We start from the raw sequence: 23,447 nt of genomic DNA on the forward strand, positions 1-23,447 counted from the left end.
TAAACTGTAAATCAGTAAACCTGTCGAGGCCTTTGTAATCTTTCTATCGATTTTGAATGTTTACCGAGATATAAATAACAAATACACTTCTAGATTTACTTTATCACTGCCACACTCACACGTTTTACTAGGCTATTTGATATTCATAAAATAAAATACCATATACAGAATTATCATACGCAACAATGAAAAGATCGAGAATATTTCGGAGAATATCAGGAACGTTATGGATCAAAAAGTTTCCGAATTTATAAAAAGTAGCGAAAGCTTTAAGAAGCAAAAAAAGCGCACGTCGTGTGGGAGATCGTTTAGCCTCAAAAGAGGAAACGACAATGTGGGAATGGGTCATCACTCTTCGTATGTCAAACTGTCTATTGATGTTGAGAATAATCAGCAGAGTTATATTTTAAGCTGTTTACCATCTATCAACTTGCAACACATGATGACTTTGTGGCAGATTATTTTTGATTGCGAATTGACAGGTTGATAGATTGGATTAGAGTTAATGGTAACATAACAGTTTCAGTTTACTGACAGGCTAGCTCTCAGACATAATAAAAATAAGAATAACAACTGAATGTTATTTAAATATAAAAATATGTATTTGATGACAAAATACATCTAGATTTTTCAATTAGCAAAGAGATATTGTAAGTATTAGATACTTGATATAAGCAATATTTTGACCGGAAGTTTGAGTAAACGTATTTGTTAACAATGGAAAATGAAAACATCTTTCTCAGCAGCATCTATTGCGTTTTAAAAAAGCTAAAAATTACTCTATACGTGTTATTATTCCCTAAATATATTATGATAATTCTGAATCTCAGACAATAGGTGAATTGAATTGTTTAAAGTTTTGCCAGATTTGTTGAAATGCAAAAGCAATATTGTAATTATCTTAGATATATTCAGATTATTGTTGTAATATCTTAAACCACTTGGGGGTGAATATTCATAGAGATATGTAAGGAAGACCTTTTTTTTCATCAAAACAGCTCTCATGCACTAAACCCAACCTGAAATTTAGCAAATTAATGTAAGAATGTTTTCAACATCTGATCTCTCATGTGTAGAAAAAGTGAAAATATTTAAACGAAGAAATACTAATAAAGCAGCTGTAGCAAAATTCAGCGAGATTATATTGAATAATAAGACGAATTTGTAATGTATTTCGAATAATAAAATCCTGTTTTTCTTAGCAAAGAACAAGGTTTTCGAACACCCACATAAAATTAGGTCATGCTAACGCCAACATTAGCACATTAGAAGACGAATCGCTTTCTAAAGGTAAGTACTAAGAATGCCGAACTTTGAGTTTCAAATTAAAATATCGATATTAAAAGTCTAGCGGTTTTCAAAGTTCTCCTCCCCGGTCATTAAAACAGTTTGGCGTGGAAAATTAGATTTGGAATGAAAGAATCTCGATATATTTTTTACCAGCATAACGTATCATTCATGTATCAGGTATGTAAGACGATTTTTGCAGACAGTTTTTGACCACCTCCCCACCAGATATAAACAAATCGATGTTTCTAGAACCAGGCCCGTATCAATCGCGCGATATAACACCTCCTTCCTGAAGAAACGCCCAAAGGGATGTACGTAGTCATTATCCAGTTTGAACAGATTACAGTTAATTATGTAAGCGTACAAGCCAGAATTGATAGAGTTACAGTTAAAGACCAAATGCGTACAATTCGTAAAGCCATTAGAGACGAATAAATTTAAAAAAACACTAAATTTCGAAACTATAATAACTTTCACCAAGTGTTAAATAACAACCCTTGCCATGCTAAATAACCGCCTGCCTGCTTGACAGATAATATGAGTATATTAACATACGATCTCTGAGCGGAAAAACAACACAAAAGTATTTTCTAAATTAATGTTTATGCTTAAATTTTATATTAAATAATGACAATATTTTAGTTATAATTTCTCATACAAAATTGGGTGTTAGCGATTTTTCATTAAAGAAGTTAAATCACATCATTTACCTAATTTATATTAAACAGACTAGCTATTTTCCCCTAAATCCCCGGCCTACCATAGTAAAACACATTTTTTTGGCAATTTTTTTTTATTCAACATAATTCCCTTCAAGGGTGATACACGCCTAAGTTTCGGCGATCACCTCTTCATTCGATGAAAATTTCTTCCCAGCGAGCATTCTTTTGATACCTGAGAACAGGAAATGGTCGCTGGGGGCTAGATCTGGAGAATACGGTGGTAGAGGAAACAATTCGAATCCCAAATAATGGATTTTTGCGATCGTCTTGGTGAACCAGCACTTTCCTTTTCTCCAAATGCGGTAGTTTTTCGGCGATTTCGTCCTTCAAACGGTCCAATAACGCTATGTAATAGTCTCTGTTGATAGTCCTTCCTTTTCCAGGGTAGTCAATGAAAATTATTCCATGCGCATCCCAAAATACAGAAGCCATGAACATGCCAGCCGACTGTTGCGTTTTCCCACGCTTTGGAGCGGGTTCATCGTGTGCGGTCCACTCGGATGAAGCCATGTTTCATCCATTGTCACATATCGACGCAAAAACTCGGGTTTATTACGCTTGATAATCCTCAAACACTGCTCCGAATCATCAACTCGTCGTTGTCTTTAGTCAAAAATGAGCTCGCGCGGCACCCACTTTGCACAGAGCTTTCTCATACCCGTAATATATTCGTGAATGATATGATGTATACGTTCAGGTGATATCTTTAAAGTGTCTGCTATTTCATTCAATTTCAATTTACGGTTATTCAAAATCATTTTGTGGATTTTTTTAATATTTTCGTCGGTAATAACCTATTTTGGGCGTCCACTGCGTTCACTGTCTTCGGTGCTCATTTCACCACATTTAAACTTAGCATACCAATCCTTGATAATTGATTTTCCTGGAGCAGTGTCCGGAAACTCCACATCAAGCCAAGTTTTTGCTTCAACTGTATTTTTTCCCTTCAAAAAGCAATAATTTAATAAAAATTAAAAATAATTTAAAAAACGCTGACCTAAATTCCTTGTATCCAGAAGAGATTAGAAACATGCATACGATTACGGGTTTAGTGTGTACTAGATTAGATTATTTCTCTAGATTCAACACTTCACCAATTCCTTACATTAAAATGAATTCGCTTCTAAGAAAATGGGAAAAGTTTTTTGCTCCATGTTTGACATGTTTTAAAACGTATATATTTTTGAATGGACCCTAAAGAAGTACAATTAAGACACAAATATTATTTTTAATAAATATATGTAATTTTGAAATATTTACAAGAAAAATTTATAAGAAATATCTGGGGGTGAAAAATTATTAACATTTATATTTAATTAAAAACTTCGAATAATTTATTCCTTTTTTTCGTAGCATTTGGAAAGTACAAAAAAGCAATAAATCTCAAACTACGAAAAACACTAGAAGATATCTCCTCCTATCGGCCAATTAGTTAACTACCAAATAATAATAAATAATACATATAAAAAAGCTAAAGAACAGAATAGAAAAAAAATTCGGAACATGGGACTATAGAACAAGGGCATAGACTTGTCAACAAAACAAAATAAATATTTCTTATCTCAAGGCTTTTTATAAAGTATGGCACACAGGGTTGAAAGTTAAATTAATTTTGTTTACTATATTATTTACTATTTTATTATTATTTTCATTTTCAGTTACTAAAATCTTACCGCACTGATAGATACTATAAAACGATGACCGCAATTACATCCAATATATTAAGGGGTTTCGAAAGGCAGTGTACTTGATCAGATCCTACAGTTAGCACAACAATCGTAGCTTCTCTCGAAGGTCTAACAACGGCAAGAAGAACTTGCCTTAGGTCGTTAAATATCTTAATATGCATCTAGACCGACACCTAACCTGGAAGAGGAACATATTTGCTAAACGAAAAAAACTTGGACTTAACCTATATCAAATGCATTGGCTTATCGGGCGCACATCCAAGTTAGCATTAGATAACTGCTATATGGATCCATACTCGAGCTTATTTAGTCATACTGCCAGCAACCCTAATGTAGCGGTTATAGAACGGTTCCAAAACAAAGTGTTGCGTGCCATTGTCAATGCTCCGTACTACGTCTCTAAAACCTATGAGACGGTGATTTGGAATGTTTATACTATTAGAACTAAATGTGCTTGCTAATCAGCTAATGTTCGATAGTTATTCAGTAGACTAAAACGTTTAACACCTTTTAGAACCGTTTAGAAAAAGATTTAGAATAAAACAAACTAATTAAGATACAATTTTACACAGATCACTTAATGAAGTGATTTTCTACATGTTATGTATATAAGATAAAATCATAATACTTATTGCCCACTGGACAGATTTTTAAACTACCAAGTCAAATAATTTTTAAAATATTGCTTTTCAGAAATTTATCAGTTCAAGATTTTATTAAAAACGTTTATAATATTTAGGTAAATTAGCTATTTCTCGCTAAACAAATGTTATCGTAGTAAATACTTTAGCGCGTTTAATAATAGTTATTTGGTCCCGTGGTTATAATTAAAGCTTTTAAACCACTTGATTCTATTGTGATTTGTAAACAGCCGCGTAAAGTTAAACAAATAAAGCACTTTAATAGTAAGGACGGCCTTATCCAATGTTCGATCTCTTATCACTTCTGTATCAAAACGTACAGCTGCCGCTAACTTTATGTGAGATATTTTATTTTTTGTTTTCACCAGCCATAAAGTCCAACGTAGCGGCTCCGTCTTGACGGATTGTTTAGATTTACCCGTTTACAACGCGGCTTACGCCCAGCTCCTTCGTACTTTAAGCGTTTAGGAATGTAAACAAGTCGGAAACCATGGTAACCACGGCGGCCGAATAGAAGCTTATCACTCGGTGAATATTGGCTTGATACCTAACAATGTCAATTACGTTTCGTCGCCGGCAATAGTGTTACACCTAAATATTTATTTGTTGATATATATTTATTAAATTACCATAAAAATAGATGTTCTGGTAGTTTATTTTGTTAATTTAAGAGCATAATGAAAAATAATTAATAAATTGGAATGACAAAAAAGTAACATAGGTTTTCTGATTAGAAATAAATGATTTTTATGTAAGAGAAATAAACCTTATATGTTGTTTTAACAATATTAACTATACCAATGACGTGTAATTTTTTTAAAATTACTTAATGTGCTAATTACTAATTACTAAGATATGCTTAGTACGATATATCGTATATCCATTTGATATCCAGGTCATCGTGCAGCCCTTCGTCGTTGGTTAGATAGCGATAAACATTGATAATTAATCGTAAAACTTTATTTTAGGTGCGTTAGATTACTAGTTAGTTTGATGTTTTAGTGCAACCCCAAATTTGCACCCCATAAGTTCAAATTGAGTTTATGATTGACTGATAAACCAACCACTTTGGTTTTAGGTCAAGTTGAGGGTATTTTCGGACTAACCAGTACAGTTGCTGCTTTTTGTCTAACATGATGTTTCCAATTTAACCCACCATCGATATATGGATGTCGAGGTATTTAGCTCATTCTGCTTAAGGAATCGGGCATCCAAGTCAAGTGTTATAATTAGGTTTTTGTCATTTTGCCACAACACAAAATTAAGAAAATGGACAGATGGATTAGATCTAGCTGTATTTCTTAGTCTTCTTGTTGATTGCTACTTGTACTTTTTCTACAGCCTTAGGTAGAGATATATATTTTGCCATGATTACTAAGTCGTCAGCAAATGTTCCAAATACTTTTTCATTTGTTGTTGGGATCTCACAAGTATAGAGCAGATATGGTATAGATATAAAGAGGTCCCAAGACACCATGTGGAATTCGAGCTGGAATAGGTTTAAGTGTTGAGAATGCCCTTTTATGCGAGATTCTAAATTGTCTTTCAAAAAGATATGATTCCAGCAGTCGACAGTAGTTTCGCGGTAGCAAAATGAGCGACATTTTGAGGATTAATCCCAAATCCATATACGGTAAAAATATTGTGAGATATCCAAGAATCTAGCAGGGCAGTATTTTTCTTCGAATGCCTTTTCAACAACCGCTGTTACTCTATACACATGGTCGATTGTTGAGTGGCGATTTCGAAATCCAAACTGGACATCTGGTATATCTATAAATGGTTTAATGTGTTTTAAGAGCAATAACGTGTAAGTGGCGAAAAAGAGTTTGTCTAAATTAAAATTAGTAGTTTAATAGTTTACCTATTTTAGTGATTGAGAACGAAACATTTGCACTAATAAAACTGAGAAAGCTTAAGTTAAGAAAAGTAAAAGTTTCCAGTGTCCTTAGCACAGCTTATACTTTCGTTTAGTTTTCGCAGACTATTGTAATATAAGTTTTGTTTGAGTAGTTTTGTAATGAAAAAAATGAATATGAGAAAATTTATAGTACTACTTAGTTTTTATTCTTTTGTACTACGTCAATATTATTAACATGTCTTTAAATGTACATCTTTATTATAATTCTTGATGTTTGTTTTAGACCAAAGATTTTTAAAATGTTTTTAAGGAGACGACAATTTGTCTTTCTATCTGCGTAGCGTAAACGTTGCGGTGGCATTTAATTCTTCATATATAAATGTAAATATAGATGATGTATTAAAAATGAATATGGTGGCTTTAAATATTTAATACCTGTATTATTTTAGTAAATATAAATAATTATAAACATTAGCATAAAATCAAGCAAATAGATAAAATGCATACAGAAAACGTGTATACACTTGAATGTTATAAAAGGTGCATATATTAAATAATTTCACATATTTTTATATAAGCTGAGAGCAAAATTATTGCATTTATTGTATAATTTTATTTAATGTTTATTATTAATTACAATTACGGGTGAATTTTATGTCATTATTTCAATTTTATTCATTCTCAAGGAATATTAATATGGAGCCATATATAATTATTAAATTTCCAAATAAGTTATGTACCAAAATTCTCAATATCTTGCTCACAAATAATCTAATTTCATACTATAATACCTGTAAAATACATTAAAGCCTTTTTAATTTAATATACAAGTGGGGTCTGATGAAAGTTAACACCTCCTATATGATTCAGCAGGTTTTAGTGCTTTATATACTTTAATCACTCTGATACAGAATAAAGAAGGGAAACTTATACAATAAACATTATAAAAAAGTTTATAAATCAAATAATTATTATGGCGATCTTATTTAATACATAAAAAATGGCAAGTATATTATCGTTAAAATAATATATAATATATAAATAATAAGGTAAAGCCATCCCACATTAATACTAAGTCATAGGAATCTTTATATAAATGATTAATGTTAATAACAGGTAATGAACCAAAGATATAAAATGTTATTGATATGCTAGTTCTAATGCATGTCATTATCCAAAATAATAATATAAATCACAAGTCAGGTCTTTTCAAAATAAAATTTAAATTCTTTTCAAATTTAAGAAAAATTATTTTAATATACATAATGAGTTTTAATAATTTTATTTAATGTGCCACTAAAACTTCATATGCAGATTTATTTAAGATTCTATATTACAGCTTAAAATTTCAATTATAATATAATCCTACCTTTAATGTAAGACATGAATGAAAAAAGTTATAGTATTAAAGAAGTTAACACCATTAGCCCAAAAACGAAACCGAACTATGGCACAACAATATACACATCCAAAATTGTAATTTGAAATAGCCCAAAATATATTTTTCTTTACACTCTCACCGGATCTATAAGTCTCTGTTCGGAATATATAAAGAAGTGATTTTAAAAATGGCCTAACGTATGTCCTTTATGATTTAAATAATGTAAATACAAGAATGTATAACAAGTCATGTTTTCTCTTGTTAATATATAGTTTTCAATAGAAAATATAACTGACAAAGATAATATACGATTATATTAACTCAGCGACATGATACATACAACATATAAAAAATAACGTTTTGAAAAATGTAAGAATAATTTGATTTTTTAAAATTTAATGAAAATCTGTTATCGTAGTAATAAAAATTGTAGCTAATGATATATCTAATGATAAGGATTACGAAACGATTTTAATTCATTATCAAAAATTTTAATCAAACGGACTAAAAAACAATTACGCTCGATCAAATCTAATTTTTAAATATCTTGTACTTGTTTTATTATACCTGTACTGTATTCAATTATTTACTAACCGCTTCAATATTAATTCTAATTATCTAAAAATGAAAGCTCTGGCTTTTAACTTCAAACACCTTTATGCGTTTTTTGAGACTCTCTAATTCTTTTAGTTAATTTGATGTTATCTGCTACTGGAATGTCAGAAGTGTACATCAGATAGCAGACTAGTCCAGTACGCCGCCTTTACAATTTTCAGTTCTAAATAATTTCCTATAAATATTACCTATCGTACTTAATTATAATACCAAAAACTATATATAAATCAATACTAATAGACTTTATATAAATAAAACTTAATGTTATTAAACAACTTTTCTCGTTTAATAAAAAATGGCGCAACTACCATTCATATATACAATGTTACAATATATCACTCATACATAATAGTACAAATGAATATCATACAGCAATGAAATTCTTATCATATTTTAAGAATGTGTAGCACAAACACAAAGTATTCATAACTTTAATTATTTAAATCCATGAAAGTCATCTTGCCCAGTTCAAAAAAAACATAGAGAACATTAATTAAACACTAAATTAAAGTGCGAATTATTATCGCAGCTACTCTGTTCAGCAGATCTGATATGGATCCGAGCAGATCTGATAAGGTTGTTTTTATACCTCAAAACAATTTCATCGAAACAGCAATAACAGTCACAGAATTGTCTCAGGGATAGAATCCATAAACTACATGCAAAACAGTGGAAAAAGTATATAGAAATACAGAAACATTACTTGACTAATAATATATACATATTTAAAATCATACAAATTCATTTTTCTTGTCAAATAAAACTTATTGAAAACCCTAGTATAAATAAATAATACATAGTAATTATCATACATTAGTTATTATCATATTTTAGATAAAAGATACACCTTTTAAACAACCTCAAGTAAGTAGATAAGAAACTCTCTCTAAGAAGTATTAAGATCCTGCAGGCTAGTATTTTTCCTGCTGCTTAATGCTGCTTACATGTAATCCAAAACTGTTTCTTTAAATGAGGCTAAAGTAAATTAGATTTTCCGCTTTGGACAAATTGTAATTAATGGCCCTTTCTAACATTAATACCGCTAATTTTGCACGAAATGTTTGTCTTTTAAGACCATTGGAACACAACTTGCCTCTTACTCGTCCGCTGCTTTATTTTTAGTACGTTAACTTTCAAGCTAGCACAGACCTCACCGTCTCGTTTAGTCTGATAACAGAAAGATTTATTAAACATTTGCTGTAATAATAAAAAAAACACAGATATCAGTGTCATATTTCTAATGGTATATTTTATTTTACTGATGCATAATATCTTATTATTTTAGTAATCAAACATTTCTATAGAATTAGCTATATCTTTGTTTTTCATATTTTTTCTTGGGCATTTATTTACTCAAATCAAAAGGAGAATGAATTTGAGATTTATTTCAAATTGTGTGGAATACAGAGACAAACTTTTTTTCGAATAAATTATCATACAATATTTTAATATTATAATCGACTAGTGCTTCAAATTGAGTGAATTTAAAAATGTCAATCACATGACCAGTTTTTGCAAAGAGTCAAGTTTTCTGACACAACAAATGATTTGTCCAAGGTTCATAGCTTTCATCACTGAACAAGCAACCGCAACTAAATTTGTTTTATCAACATTGTACACTACTGTCAACTTACGTACACAAAGGTGAAAATATAGATAGATAGATAGATACACTATTTCTTTAAATATTCTTGACATAGATAATTTTCAAAAAAATAAAAAAGGGTAAATGTCAATATCATTATTAGTTTTCAAAACATGAATAGTTGTCTTATATTTATAAATTATGTATAGTACTCACCAATAGTCACTCAGCATAAAAACCAACATAACAAATGACATATTTTAATAAATTTAATCAAGGAATAAGAAAAACCGACCTCTCGGCTCAAAATGAGAACAGTGTGATTTGAAAAAGGCGGAAATAACTGTATAAATGGTAAATGTTATATAATTATAAAAACATCTTCTTTAATTGTATTAATTGTACATAAAATTGTATTGTAATTATAAACTATGTCTAAGAAACATGAAGCAATTTTGAAGCATTTAACTTTTGTATTTAAGAACAGTCTCTATAATTATTAATTATTCATCACTAGCCATTTACTTTTTCTTATCTTTCTGACAGCACTTGGCAATTCCGCATAGGAAAAATGGAGAATATTTTCAAGCTATATAAAAACAGGTTAATATTTCGATAACATAAATATAATATAAGTACTTTACTTGTATTGTTCATAATTATTAATAGGATTCACTGCCTCTCAAACGTCTTTATTGGTAACCAACTTGTTAAACACAGCAGCTTATGCTGTTTTAGCTATAGCTTAGCTATAATTGCGAACAAAAATCAATTACTTTTTAACCGACTTCGAAAAAGGAAGATGTTCTATGCTCGACTGCATATTTTTTCTAATGTATGATCATTGATTGTCAATTGTGGACCAATTTTCAAAATTGTTTTTTTTTATTAGAAAGAGTGCAGTTCCGAGTGTCCGGTGAAATCGAGGGAATTCCTCAAATTTCAAAAGTACGTAAAATGTTTTCAAGTATTTTTATCTATAACAATCAGATATTTGTGTATAATATTATTGTTGAGCTGATGTGACCGAAAATCGGAAGTTGTTCAGTGCAAAATCCATTCAGTTTGCTTTTTAAGCACTAACCATATCATATGAGAAGCCATAGACATATTTCAGGCTTCTGCTGATTCTATTCTATATATGTTCTATGTGTAATACACACTATTAGTACACCATTAACCATTAGTTAGTATTCAGCTAACACGCGGAGGTCGCGGGTTCAATTCCCGGAGGGGACAACAACTTTTTGTTTGTTCTACTTTGGTCAGAACATTTGTCAAGTTACATGGGCTAGGTAGCGGATGCCTGGGACTAAAGTGTTCCTTATTTTCTACCATTGTTTCTTTATTTATATTATTCCTCATACGGAATGCAACTTTACTTGGCCTACCTACTGTAATACTTATACTTATAAATAACTGCGTAATGTATTCAGTTAAATATCTAACATTAAAAAGAGAAAAATAAAATACTTTTAAGAAAAAAATTGAACCGACTTCAAAAAATAAATAAGGAACACACTAAAAACTAAAACCCCAAGCAATACAAAAATAATAATATAATTTTGTGACATATAGATAAAAATTAAATTACGAATAAAACAAATCTAAATTGTTGCTCGTACCGACTTCAAACTGATCAGTTGGTAGTAGTTAAAATAATATTGTAAATAAATAGCTATAATTAGGTATTAAGCTAAATTGTGTGTATATAGTAGAATATAAAATATGTTGCAGATTATATAAGATATTTGTTTATTTATATTTAGTTATTATAACGATTATTATGTACATATTTTATTTTAAAATGTTTTTTTTGTGTAAAAAATCTAAGTTTGATTATTTTTTACTTTTTGGTATGTTCCTTATTTAATTTTTTGAAGTCGGTTCAATTTTATTCTTAAAAATATTTTATAGTAGTCGTTTTTCATTGAATTAAAATAACTTCCATAAATGTAACGTTACTTTAAGTCTATGAATACTGAGATTTTTTACCACATCTCCCAGTGCATCACAGAGCCTCTATATTTCACGTAATATTACAACGAACTGACAAAACAACTTGTAAAATCCATCGTTTCAGAGTTGTTTCGGATTTTTCACAAAGGAAACCGAATTTACAGCAGCCAAACAACTCGGCACCGAGAAGGGAAAAGCGGGAACGGAAACATTCGCCGACAGGGCTTTTTCCAGCTAGCGGAACACATCTACATGCAAAGTGTGTTAGGTCGTCAGTGAAGGGATTTTGCATCGTAATGCGTACCGTACACCCTTCTTTGACAAAGATAGCGAATCTCTCGTGAGACACGGGGACGGATGGAAAACGGAAGATGATAAAAGGGTATAGTGGTGTGAATAGATATTTATATTGCCTAGTTGAGAGCAAGCAAAATATTTGACCACTTTACGTCCTGTCTTTTATTTAAATTTCCTCGGAATATAAAGATGAAAACAGAAAGTATTACCTTCATTTGTTTTATGCATTTTATATTTATTTTTAAGGCTTTATTTTTATACATTATATAATGTAAATATGTTCCTTAAAAATTAAGCATATTAAAAAAACCTCTCTGTTTTTATTTTGCACAGAAAGTACACCATATAGCATATATTTTATCGAAAATGTTAAGATTAAAAAAAGGGCTGAGCAAAAATTGAAATTTTACTTTTATTTAAATTTTATCAAATACATTTATCACTCAACTAAACTCGGCTAAAATAAATCATAACAGACCACATTGAACATCAGTTAACTCTCTTTATGATTCTATAGTGCAGCTCATGAGAAGTACCAAAATCAAAATGAAATGACTTATTGATAACAGTACTCACAGATAATACTTTGTCAGCTATAGTACTAGAATACTTGGACAAATTCATTGTTTCCAGTACTGAAACCAATTTCTACAGAATACATTCAGGGCCACAATTTTGACTATGAAAAATTTCTGTCTACTTTAACCTGTGTAAGAATCAGATTAGGTCAACCATAGGCATCAAAAATAGAGTTGGAGTTAGCCAAATACTTAAACGATAAAATAAAACAGCTCAACCATCCTTGAACGCTATCCAAATGTAAAAAATAAGTTCATACAACACAAATCTATAGTCATCAAGATCTGTTGAAAGATTTTTTGTTTTATTTAGCAGGTTAAATTCATTTCCCAACAAGGAGATGTTTGTCTGATAATGTATTTAAACATCCAGTGTTCGTAAAAGGTCGATAATAGGAACAATTTACACAATTCTTGTAAATCTACCTCAATCTGAAAAACAATTGATACATTGTGCACAAAAAGCGTTCATTTAGTAACTCATCAGTATTTTATTAACATATCTTTCATTTTAATTCATCATTTGAAAATTAATGGCGAGAGTGAAACCCGACACACATACACATATAAAATATGAAAAACGAAATACAAAAATGAAAAACACATACAAAATATATCGAATTTCATAGACAACACTAGAGAATATTCTAAAAAACAGCAAAGCTACTTTGATCTTCTTGTTAGATATTAAGTACAAAAACAACAGACAACCTTGTAAATAAAATACAACAGAGTAGTTATTATATAACAATATATCAGTTATATACAGAACATTATATTGATATGCATGATTATTTTCAATCAAGGGCATTACCAATTAAATCTTAAAAAACATAAATTTAGTATTCATGGTAACAAAACTTATTGTATTATATAGATGCTGGATACTATTTTTAAAAATAGATTAACTACATTTAAAAAAAGCCTTAACAATAGCCATACAAATATTATTGTGCTATAATTAAATAATTAGAAAATAAAACCTTTAGTAACGTGCAAGGTGACACTTTAAAAATATTTATTTTTAGCACATTACACAAATTATTTAATTTTATAAAAAGCCTAAAGAATAGCTTTTCTGTGAGGTTCAAAAACGTTCGATTAAAGTTTTTTAGTAACCTTTTCCGAAATTATCTCTTATGAATATTAATTGCTATTTAACTGCTACTTTAAAATTTTATGATTTCTTAAGCTTTCCAAATATATCAAGATAAAACACGAAATATTATCTCCATTATATTATGTATGAATGAGGCGGTGTAAAACGTGTATAAGAGACAGTTAGCCGAGAAATAAATATGCTAAAGATGTCACGTCTTGAAGAGACTCTTATATATTTGAAAACTGTCAGCCGTCATGCCACAATAATTATAAATAAGAACAATTTCTAAATATGGTATAAATCACTCATAAATTGAACGTCAAAGATAAAATTAAAAAATAATCAAACTTAGATTTTTAACACAAAAAAAAACAATTTAATACAAAATATGTACATAATAATCGTTGTAATAACTTTATAAAAATAAACAAAACCTTATTTAACCTGTCTACTACACATATTTTATATTCTACTACAACACAAATTCTAATATACACCCAATATAGCTTAATAGCTACCTAAATCTATTTATCTATTTACAATATCATTTTAGCTGTTCACTTTGAAGTCGGTGCCGAGCCCAAACAATACAATAATAATAATATAATTTTGTGACTATACACAAAATTAAATTACGAACAAAACAAATTTAATTTGTTGCTCTAGTTTTTTACTTTTTTAGTTAGATATTTACTCAATAAATTACGCAGGTATTTTATTAAGTATTCGATGGATAGCCCAAGCAAATGTATGAGGAAAAATAAGAATAAAGAAATAATGATTGAAAATAAGGAATGTTTCAAATACTGGGGCCCACTACCTAGTCTAGGTGATTTGAAAAATATTCCAACCAAACTAGAAAAGAGAATGTCGCTGCTCTGTTGAGAATCGAACCAGTGACCTCCGCGTGCGAACTTAACATTCTAACTATTACACCACAGGAGAAAACACCAAACAAACAAATATAATAAAATATCTGATTATATTAGTAATGTATGGTTGTAAGTGCCTTTGAAATTTGAGGTTTTCCAATGCACTACCAGCTCCAACTCTTATCGGTTGATAATTCGTCGTTTCTGTTGAAGTTGGTTCAACTACGAGCGCGTAAATTTTAAAATCAAAAGCTGGCAAAATTGTACCGCAAAATACCGGCAGGCAATTTTGAATCAAAACATATTGATTTTAATTGATTTAATTTAATCAATATATTAATTATTAATTATTAAAATCATATTGATTTTTAAATTGATTTTATTAATGATATTTAAACGAATAGGGAGTGTGATAAAATATAACCAGTTTTATTTAAGACAACAAATACTTTGCTTTAACGGAAGGTTCATACAGCTGTGAGAGAAAACCGATAATGCGAAAATTTCATCCACACAAACAAAGCACCAACCGAATATTGCAGGTAATAAATATATTGATTTGAGCATCAAAAGTTAAAATGAATTTTGCAAAGAATATTAACAATTTTAAAATAGCTTCAGAGAATTTTAATTCCTCGTTTGTCGGTGAGTTGTTAGCTCCCACGTGGGACATAAGACAATGTAGAAAACGACAGATAAACGAGAGCCATAGAAGGCAAATTAAAGATGAGCTATCTGCAAGGGCAAAATCGAAGAATGGAATAAATAAGCATTAATAATGCAATTTGATTTTATAAATTTAGTTAAAGAAAGTAAATGTTTTAAACAGCATGGCATAAACAATAAATATTATATGATTAAATGAAATAATGAAAATATGTAAACTAACTACATAATTTGCATTGATGGAACACATAGGACAAATAGAAGAAATTATGAATTATTAACAGTAACTTTGTAAACATTTTAAAACATCGGTAAATGTTAAGGTGTTTAACAATTAATGAACTTTGTATAAATTATATTTATTATTTAGACCCTAAGTTTTGAAAAGTCTAATACGTTTAATACATTAAATACATTTAATGATTCTAAATACATTCCTATGAAATACATTTCTAAATTGTAAAAAATAAATTACTTGATTGTGAAACATATATTACTTTATTAATTGTTGCGTATTTATGTTTATAACATAAAAGTAGAGAAAGATCATGTATACTTATATGTGATGCTCTGAAGTTGTTACAATTTTAAAAATAATCTTACTTTGTTATAATATTCAGTGGTCTAATTTAAACTCATAAATACTTTGTTGATTATTGAAAATTCATATAATTTAAGATTTAATTAACTGTAATTTAAAAAAGTTACTGAGTGTTAGTTCTTAAGATAGTTATTTTAATATGCTTTAACACAATACAGACATTTATTATTTTAATTAATGTTATATATCAAATACAATTATGATCTTACGTTGAAAATATTGTGAAAACAAGTTTTAGTAATGTATCATTTTTAAAATATTCCATTTACTCTGTTATGGCAGAAAAGAGACTTAATAAATTGTGGTCGAATTTCGACCTACTAGTACTAAGCATGCAATGTATTTATTAACATTGTTATACAGTGATATATCATATCAATTCATCCACGTTTTACTCTGTACAAATAAAATAGGAGTAACCAAATTCGGATTCAATTTAATAAACAATTTTAAAATTAATTTATGCCAATTATCAATACAAGAGCATTCAACAATTCCATAAAAACCTACAAAGGGAGGCTTAAAGGGATCCCACCCTACCGTAGTATTATCACTTGTTCCGTACAACACGGTATTTTCTCAATAACTGCCTGAAAAGAGACAATATTTTCATGCCGCTCATCCGATCAAAAAAAACACTTAAAAACACTAATCTATTTTTTTCAAACCAAAACTTAATATTACAAGAAAAAAAGAAACTTGTTTCTATATCTATTAAATTTATTATATCTTGTGGTAGCCGAAATACCAAATTTACACAATAAAAATTTTAAATAACAATAAATCAGCACGAAGAAACAAATACTGCTTTCATATAAAATAAACATGGCAATACAATAGAAATAAAACCACGTATTACAAGAAACTGGAATACGATTGAAAATTATTATGTGAGTCATAAACTGTAATATCGCTGTAAGATTATTCAGTGTTTTATTTGGTTTTTACTGCTCACTATAAGCAATTCAACACAGATAAAAACCCCCCACATAATGTTCATGTAAAATTATGTTCAAAATGTCACAGCATAAATAATCTTATGCAGAAAATCAAACTCATACTTTCTATAAATACAATTATATGAGGTTCTATTTTCGTTTAAAACCTTTTAAAATGAACATAAATATTTTGTTAGGAGAGTTTAATGAATTGAAGATAAAAATCCGATCAGCTAATAAATACCGGGTTTAAGTCAGCGGTTAATGAGTAATCATGATTTATAGCTGATTAATTAAATCACCGGGATATATCGGTGGTTCTATTTAACGAGTTCAACATTATGCACATACCTAAAACAAAATTACCTGGTTTTATAATGGCTTTAAATTTGTCCGACAATATTCCAGATTGCCTACTGATAAATCGTTTACAATAAATAAACAAATTACCATATAAACCTACTGCAATACGTATTTGTAATATAATATGTTATCAAAGTAATTTTATCCGATAACAATATTTATATAAGAAAACAGAGTTTATTTGGTCTATATGTAACATAAAATATTAAACAAAGTTTATAAAATTTAACATTGATATGATCATAAATATTTCCTTAATTTTAAATATCACTAAAACGTAAAAATATGCTATGAATAAATTATTAAATTGATGATTTGATATATGTATATTTTCACGATCAATATTGTAGAAGATCATATATGGGTTGGTGTAATAAAATGAATATTCATTTCATTTCTACACGAACCCAGCGATATATAAAGTAGAACTAGAAATTATTATTAAGCTCTCAAACACTCAAGCTCTCAAGAACAATTGCTACAGTCCATTAAATTATTCAGAAAAATATTATCCGACACTATTGACAGACTTAATTAATCTGCACAATTAACGATATATCTAAATATGTTATATGCAACTGTTGCCTTTTAATCTGGAAATTATGTATTAAAAATAACAAGTGACTGTAAGTAACAAATGGAAATATGCATTGTTTTTGTTAGTAAAAATTAATTAATATCAAAAAACCATAAAAGTGTAGTTGTGATATTTAATTTTAATTACAACAACATTCCATTGTTGTCTGATTCTGCCAAATGTTTGCCAACATATTGTGACATATCGGTGAATAATAATAGTCTTCAAGACGGTCTAATTCCGACGAATACGGTGGCCAAGTTACAATATCCCAACATATGACTAAAACAACATTAACTGACTAAACCATATCGGCATATTTAGGACACTTTCCACTAATGTTATTTTATGCCCTGTGCTTCATTAACTTTGAACCACTCAAAAAACAATATATCATGTTATTCTACCACACTCTTCATATATATTTTTATGTTAAGTGTTTTTAAAACAATAACAAGTTTCTGAAAAAATTCCATAGAACCATCAAACTAACAATCAGGCATTACAATAATTAAAAAATTGATTGCTTTATACTTCCATTCATTCAAAACGTAAAAGGCTTTTCTTTAAATGTTTTAATTATTTAAATGCAAACTTACATGTTACCATTTTGTGTGGTAACGTAATGAGCTGTCTAGAGGCTTCTTGTAAATGTGTGTAGGTAAATTAAGTTTTAATGATAACCCTGCAATTTTCACAATATTACATGTTCAATATTCAATTCATATATCTAAAATATTCTTTTATTATATTTCACATAATAATCATTATCCATAAATAGATAAACCAATAAAAAGTAATAATTTTAAAATCTGTAAGTATATTTTACTTAATTTTAATAGTAATTTCAATGTGAGCTTTGTTATTATTTTAAAAAAAGAAACTTAATTACAGCAATCTTCATTTTGCTAGTATTAATTACAATTCTCATTACGTACAACTTAGAAGAGAATATTAAAAATAAATGGCGTTATATTCACTTTTTGTCGAGAATTACTCCCAAATGCTAATTAACAGTGGTTCAGCGTACATTCTTTTTTTGTAAATTTTATCCTTGGTACGTGTGTTTCCATGAACAATACTAAACAATACATTAGGGATATCGTTAAAATCTAAGAAACAGTTTTAGTACAAGTATTGTATCTAAAACCATGTTATTAATCGATTTTAGCATTTTAATTACTACTTAATTAATTCAAAATAAGGACTGTCACCTTATAAAATTATATTAAACATTATAGTTTCAAGCTTATTTCAACCTTATATGAATGCTATTCGCTATTATTGATTATTATTACTCCGAAGTGTCTGAAGTGATTGAATGAAAAACATTTCTAGACGTACCGAATGATGATAACGAACTTAGAATGTGTTGACCTTGTATATCAAATTATATGAAAATAGATAGAAAACCAATACATTTCAGGAAAATCTACAAGAATGTGAGAATCTTTCGATATGCAATAGTAATGTGTCAAAAATACCAACAGAAATATGTCATATTTTAACAATGCACCAATTTTTAGGAAAGACATTAGGAGAATAAAGTCGAAGTAATTAGTAAATTGTTCATTATTTCGTAACTAATAAGGTATTATAAAACTCTCTTTTGGCTCTCTTTGTTTCTTTTAAGAAGTTTTAAAATATAAACCTGTATAAATAACTCACAATAGATTTATAAAACACAACAATAGTAATTCCACCTGCACATTCTGGTAGCTTTTGGGTTTTTTATGTCATAGAAAGACGCAATAAAGACAGGTATTGAGAAGGGACCTCGACAAGAAAAAAATAAAATGTAAGATAATTATTTCTTAACAATTATTTATATATAAATAGGAAAACTATGAAAATAGAACTTAAATTATTTTAATTTACCAATGATACCTCATATGAATATAATAAACATACTTTTTTATTCAGTAAAATTAACTGAATTAAGTTAATATTTCTATTTAATGATTAATATTTTATCTTAGAACTACCATTTTTTAACTCGACAATAATGCAGGTGGTTTACCTTGAACCTACCCGTGGTGTTCTAAAAATGTAATAAACAATGTTTAGATTTAATCCATTACGAGTAAAGTTGAAATATTAAAGGTTGAGGTAATTTAAAAACCTTCTTATAAAAAAAACTTATAACGTGGTTTTTAAGATGATATTTTAAAAAAAGCAGTTTAGATAACCAGAAGGGTAATTTTAATGAAATAAAATATTTTTTACAAAATATTCCACTTGCGTTCATTTCATTTGCGTTGCTGTGCTATTTGAATGTAGTTTAAAAATAGGAATATTGGCAAGTGACAATAAATTAGGTTCTAAGGAATTTGGTTTAAATTAGTTCTGCAAATCAAAGTATAGACACTTTTTCAATTATATTTTTGAGTTTTGTATTATGGTTTTAAGAGTTTACTAATATTTATTAAAAATAACATATATATTATTTGTTTATTTAGCAGTAACTACTTAACAATAATAACTACTTATATATTATATAGTATTTTTATAATTCATATTAGTGTTTCTTTTAGGTCTTCCAATAAAATTAAGGTTCACAATTTAGTCAATATTCATAGTCCTAATTTATAAATATATTATAGTTCTCATTATAAGGCGTTAAAATCGTAAAATAATTTTGTCATCAGGATTTGGATATCCCCTTAATTTTATTGAAGAAAGTCATCCTCCTTGCTTATTAGAGCTTCCAACAAACTCGATTATATGGAAATATAGCAAGTAGGAACTTGAACATGTAATACGTGGGGTGTCTTGATATATAAAATCATTCAAAATTGTCAAAACAAAATTGTCAAACATGTCAAAATGGTAATTGCTTTTAGTAAGAATTTTAATGACAAATTAGAATGACATTGGTAGGATATCAGTCGTCTACACCATATACCACACTGTCGGAAAACGAATTTCCATTTGTTCTGTTCAACTACATTAACCTACCTACACTACATATTCAGCTTTATGACGATATTCAATTCTTTTATTGTAGAATCTATCGTCAGAAAGATAACTAAATGTTTAACAGTTAAGTAAGTAAGGCAGATAAGTAAAATTTAGTTTTTAATTTCTAAAAAATTATAATATCTATTAAATATCTATTATACTATAAAAATACCATCTATTATATAATACAGATAAAAGTTTAAGCAAGTAGTAATGATTATTTAAACAATTTGAAATGTTACTAGAGCAATTTTTACGAAAAAAATTAAAATATTTGAAACTGAAAACATACAGTTAAAATTTTGTTTTAACATAGTTGGAGTAATTCATGTTAAAATTATAGAATACCTCAAAAACCGGATATTAGTCATATTTTAAAAAGCTACAGCCGCCTTCGTAATACAAAAAGAAAAGTTGTAATCTCCATTTCTTTGATACTAATTCCAAATGGGACATGATTATAAACCTTTACGGGTTAGAATTTCACATCAGACTGAACTTGAATTAAGGAGATTTAAACTAATTTGGTCTGGTGTTACACGGTATAATGAAAATTAATAAGAAATTGAGAGATGCTATTAAATCCTCTTATAGTAATAAAAATTTAATTAAGAATTAGTGGAGATACAATATTAAATTTCAGGTATTAAGGAATTTATTTCGCAGAATATTTTTATCTTATATCATACATGACGCCCGGCGTTAATTAACAGATTTTCCAAAGCTCATAAAACTTACAAAAATAAATTTTACTGGTAATTGATTTATACAATTCTATATTGAACTCCATAAATCTGAAGATTTATGCCAGGCAGTGATGATACACTGAGATTAAAAGCAAACATTACTTGACCTACCAATTAACTCTAGAATTAACATAATATATAACAACTGGAAAAAAACGTAATAACTAGGTAAAAAATTAATTACTGTTTAACACGTACATAGTAAAATTTGGTAATATTTACAAGCCGATTGAAAGCATTAGCTCTAATATTTTTATTACATAATTATACCAGAATCGAAAAACCCAATCTTTTCATTATCTTAGAACGGTTTTTATAAATTTATCAGAACTTAAAACAGATATGTGGGTAGATAAGAGAATATAATTATAATATCGTAGGGTTTAATATTAAAAAAATATTATAAAGAATACTGAGATTAAAGCAAACAGACCTACCAATTATGTATAACTACTGAAAAATAATAAACGTAAAAATATGGTAGGTCAAAAATTAAATACTGTTTAACACGTCCATAGTAAAACTTTTCAGTATTTACAATTGGCAAAAAAAATCTTTTGATTATTTTAGAAGAGTTTTTATAAATTTATCAGAACTTGAAATATGAATGTGGGTGAATAAGGGAAATTAATTATAATATCGCAGGGTTTAATATTGAAGAAAAAACAAATACGATAAAGAAAGGAAATTAGAGATAATGAGAATTATGTAATAGCAATTTTTGCATTTGACTTTTAACAAAGAGTTTAATGGAATAAAATTCTAGTATTACAATATATATTAGGATCAGTTCGAAGATAATACAGATAAAATAATATTACAAAACTAGGAACATATATAAAAATTGTATATTTACTTGATTTGCTTTACTATTTTTTAACCTGTAAAATATGAATTAAAATAGTGATAAATCTTGGTCTAAAATTGAATAAATTAACCCTTAATCTGTGTATACATTGGCTTAATTGGTTTTATTAATCGCCTAATTAAAATACGCCGCAATGACAGATAATTTAGACATTCCAGATGGATTTCATATTTCCATGAAAATTAAATAAACAGGTTCCACTACGTCTTCACCGCTGTGCATGTTATAAAAAAAGGGACTTTACGTCGAGTTTTTATGTGATTTTCGCGATCTGATATCCCTCGGAACGTCGTATTACTTGCACCTGCATATTGCGACCGATTTTTTGTCGCTTTTTCACGTCGCTAGTCGTAACGAAACCGATAACATACAGAAATCATGTAGCAAAGGCATAGAGCATTCCGTGACAGAAAAGTGAGGTTAGACGATGGTGTATTTTTGTTTGTATCGAGTGAGAATCGGCCGAGATGAGGCGGAATGTTATAGACTTACCGGAAAATAAAATAAAACAAATCCAAACGGTAGCTGGTAAGTTGGGTTTCTTCATAATTCGACGATTTTTTTAAAGAGAAATCCAATTTAGCACAGTCCCAAGTCCATTTCGACCCAGAAAACGCACAAGTTCTAATCCAATAACATAACTGTCTCGGTGACAAACGGCGAAAATTGACACGAGCGACGACTGATAGGATTTTTTTCTCTCAGAGTTCAAAACGCATCGGTTATATCGTTTAACCACGGCACTCTGGGATCGAGAGAGAGCAGGTCGTGACGACAGTGCGATGCGGCGGATGAATCTCTCTCAAAGTTAGCTTTCAGCCAGTTTCGTGGCTCACAGCGCGGGTTGACTGGAGTATTGACCGGGCCCTCGATGCCTTGCGCCGAGAACCGATTCCCTCTCGCCTCGCCCCGCGCCAGGGGCGGATTCTTGGATCGTCGCCGGCGCGGTACAAGGTGAGCCCTTATTTAGCCCTTTTCCTGGTTCCTTTTCTTTCGCCTTTTCTGTTTTCTTGACACGGACCGGGGGCCCTATGTAAAAAAATGTTTTCATATTTCATCTTATGACCGATATGCGACTTGACTCGGACGCGAAATGCAATCAATAACGAGGCCCGAGACACAAGAAAAAATGGCAC

At 29.1% G+C, this 23,447-nt stretch overlaps 1 protein-coding gene across 3 annotated transcripts in view; it reads right to left on the reverse strand.

Moving 5' to 3' along the window:
* dtn (transmembrane protein 132C dtn) overlaps nt 1-23,111 on the reverse strand; it is a 419,781-nt gene extending 396,670 nt beyond the window's left edge. For 2 of the 3 annotated variants that reach the window (XM_076397493.1, XM_076397491.1), the window contains exon 1: nt 22,804-23,000. In XM_076397493.1, the coding sequence (XP_076253608.1) occupies nt 22,804-22,858 (55 nt within the window). In that variant the 5' untranslated portion in view covers nt 22,859-23,000. Of the gene's footprint in view, nt 1-22,803 lie in introns of all 3 variants that reach the window. The other variant, XM_076397494.1, reaches the window with a different exon arrangement.
* Between the last annotated feature and the right edge of the window lie 336 nt (nt 23,112-23,447).

The sequence above is a fragment of the Rhynchophorus ferrugineus genome, unplaced genomic scaffold (genome assembly GCF_030347505.1).
Source record: "Rhynchophorus ferrugineus isolate W39M unplaced genomic scaffold, kcgeb_rfMv2 rfM2, whole genome shotgun sequence".
Lineage (NCBI taxonomy): Eukaryota > Metazoa > Arthropoda > Insecta > Coleoptera > Curculionidae > Rhynchophorus > Rhynchophorus ferrugineus.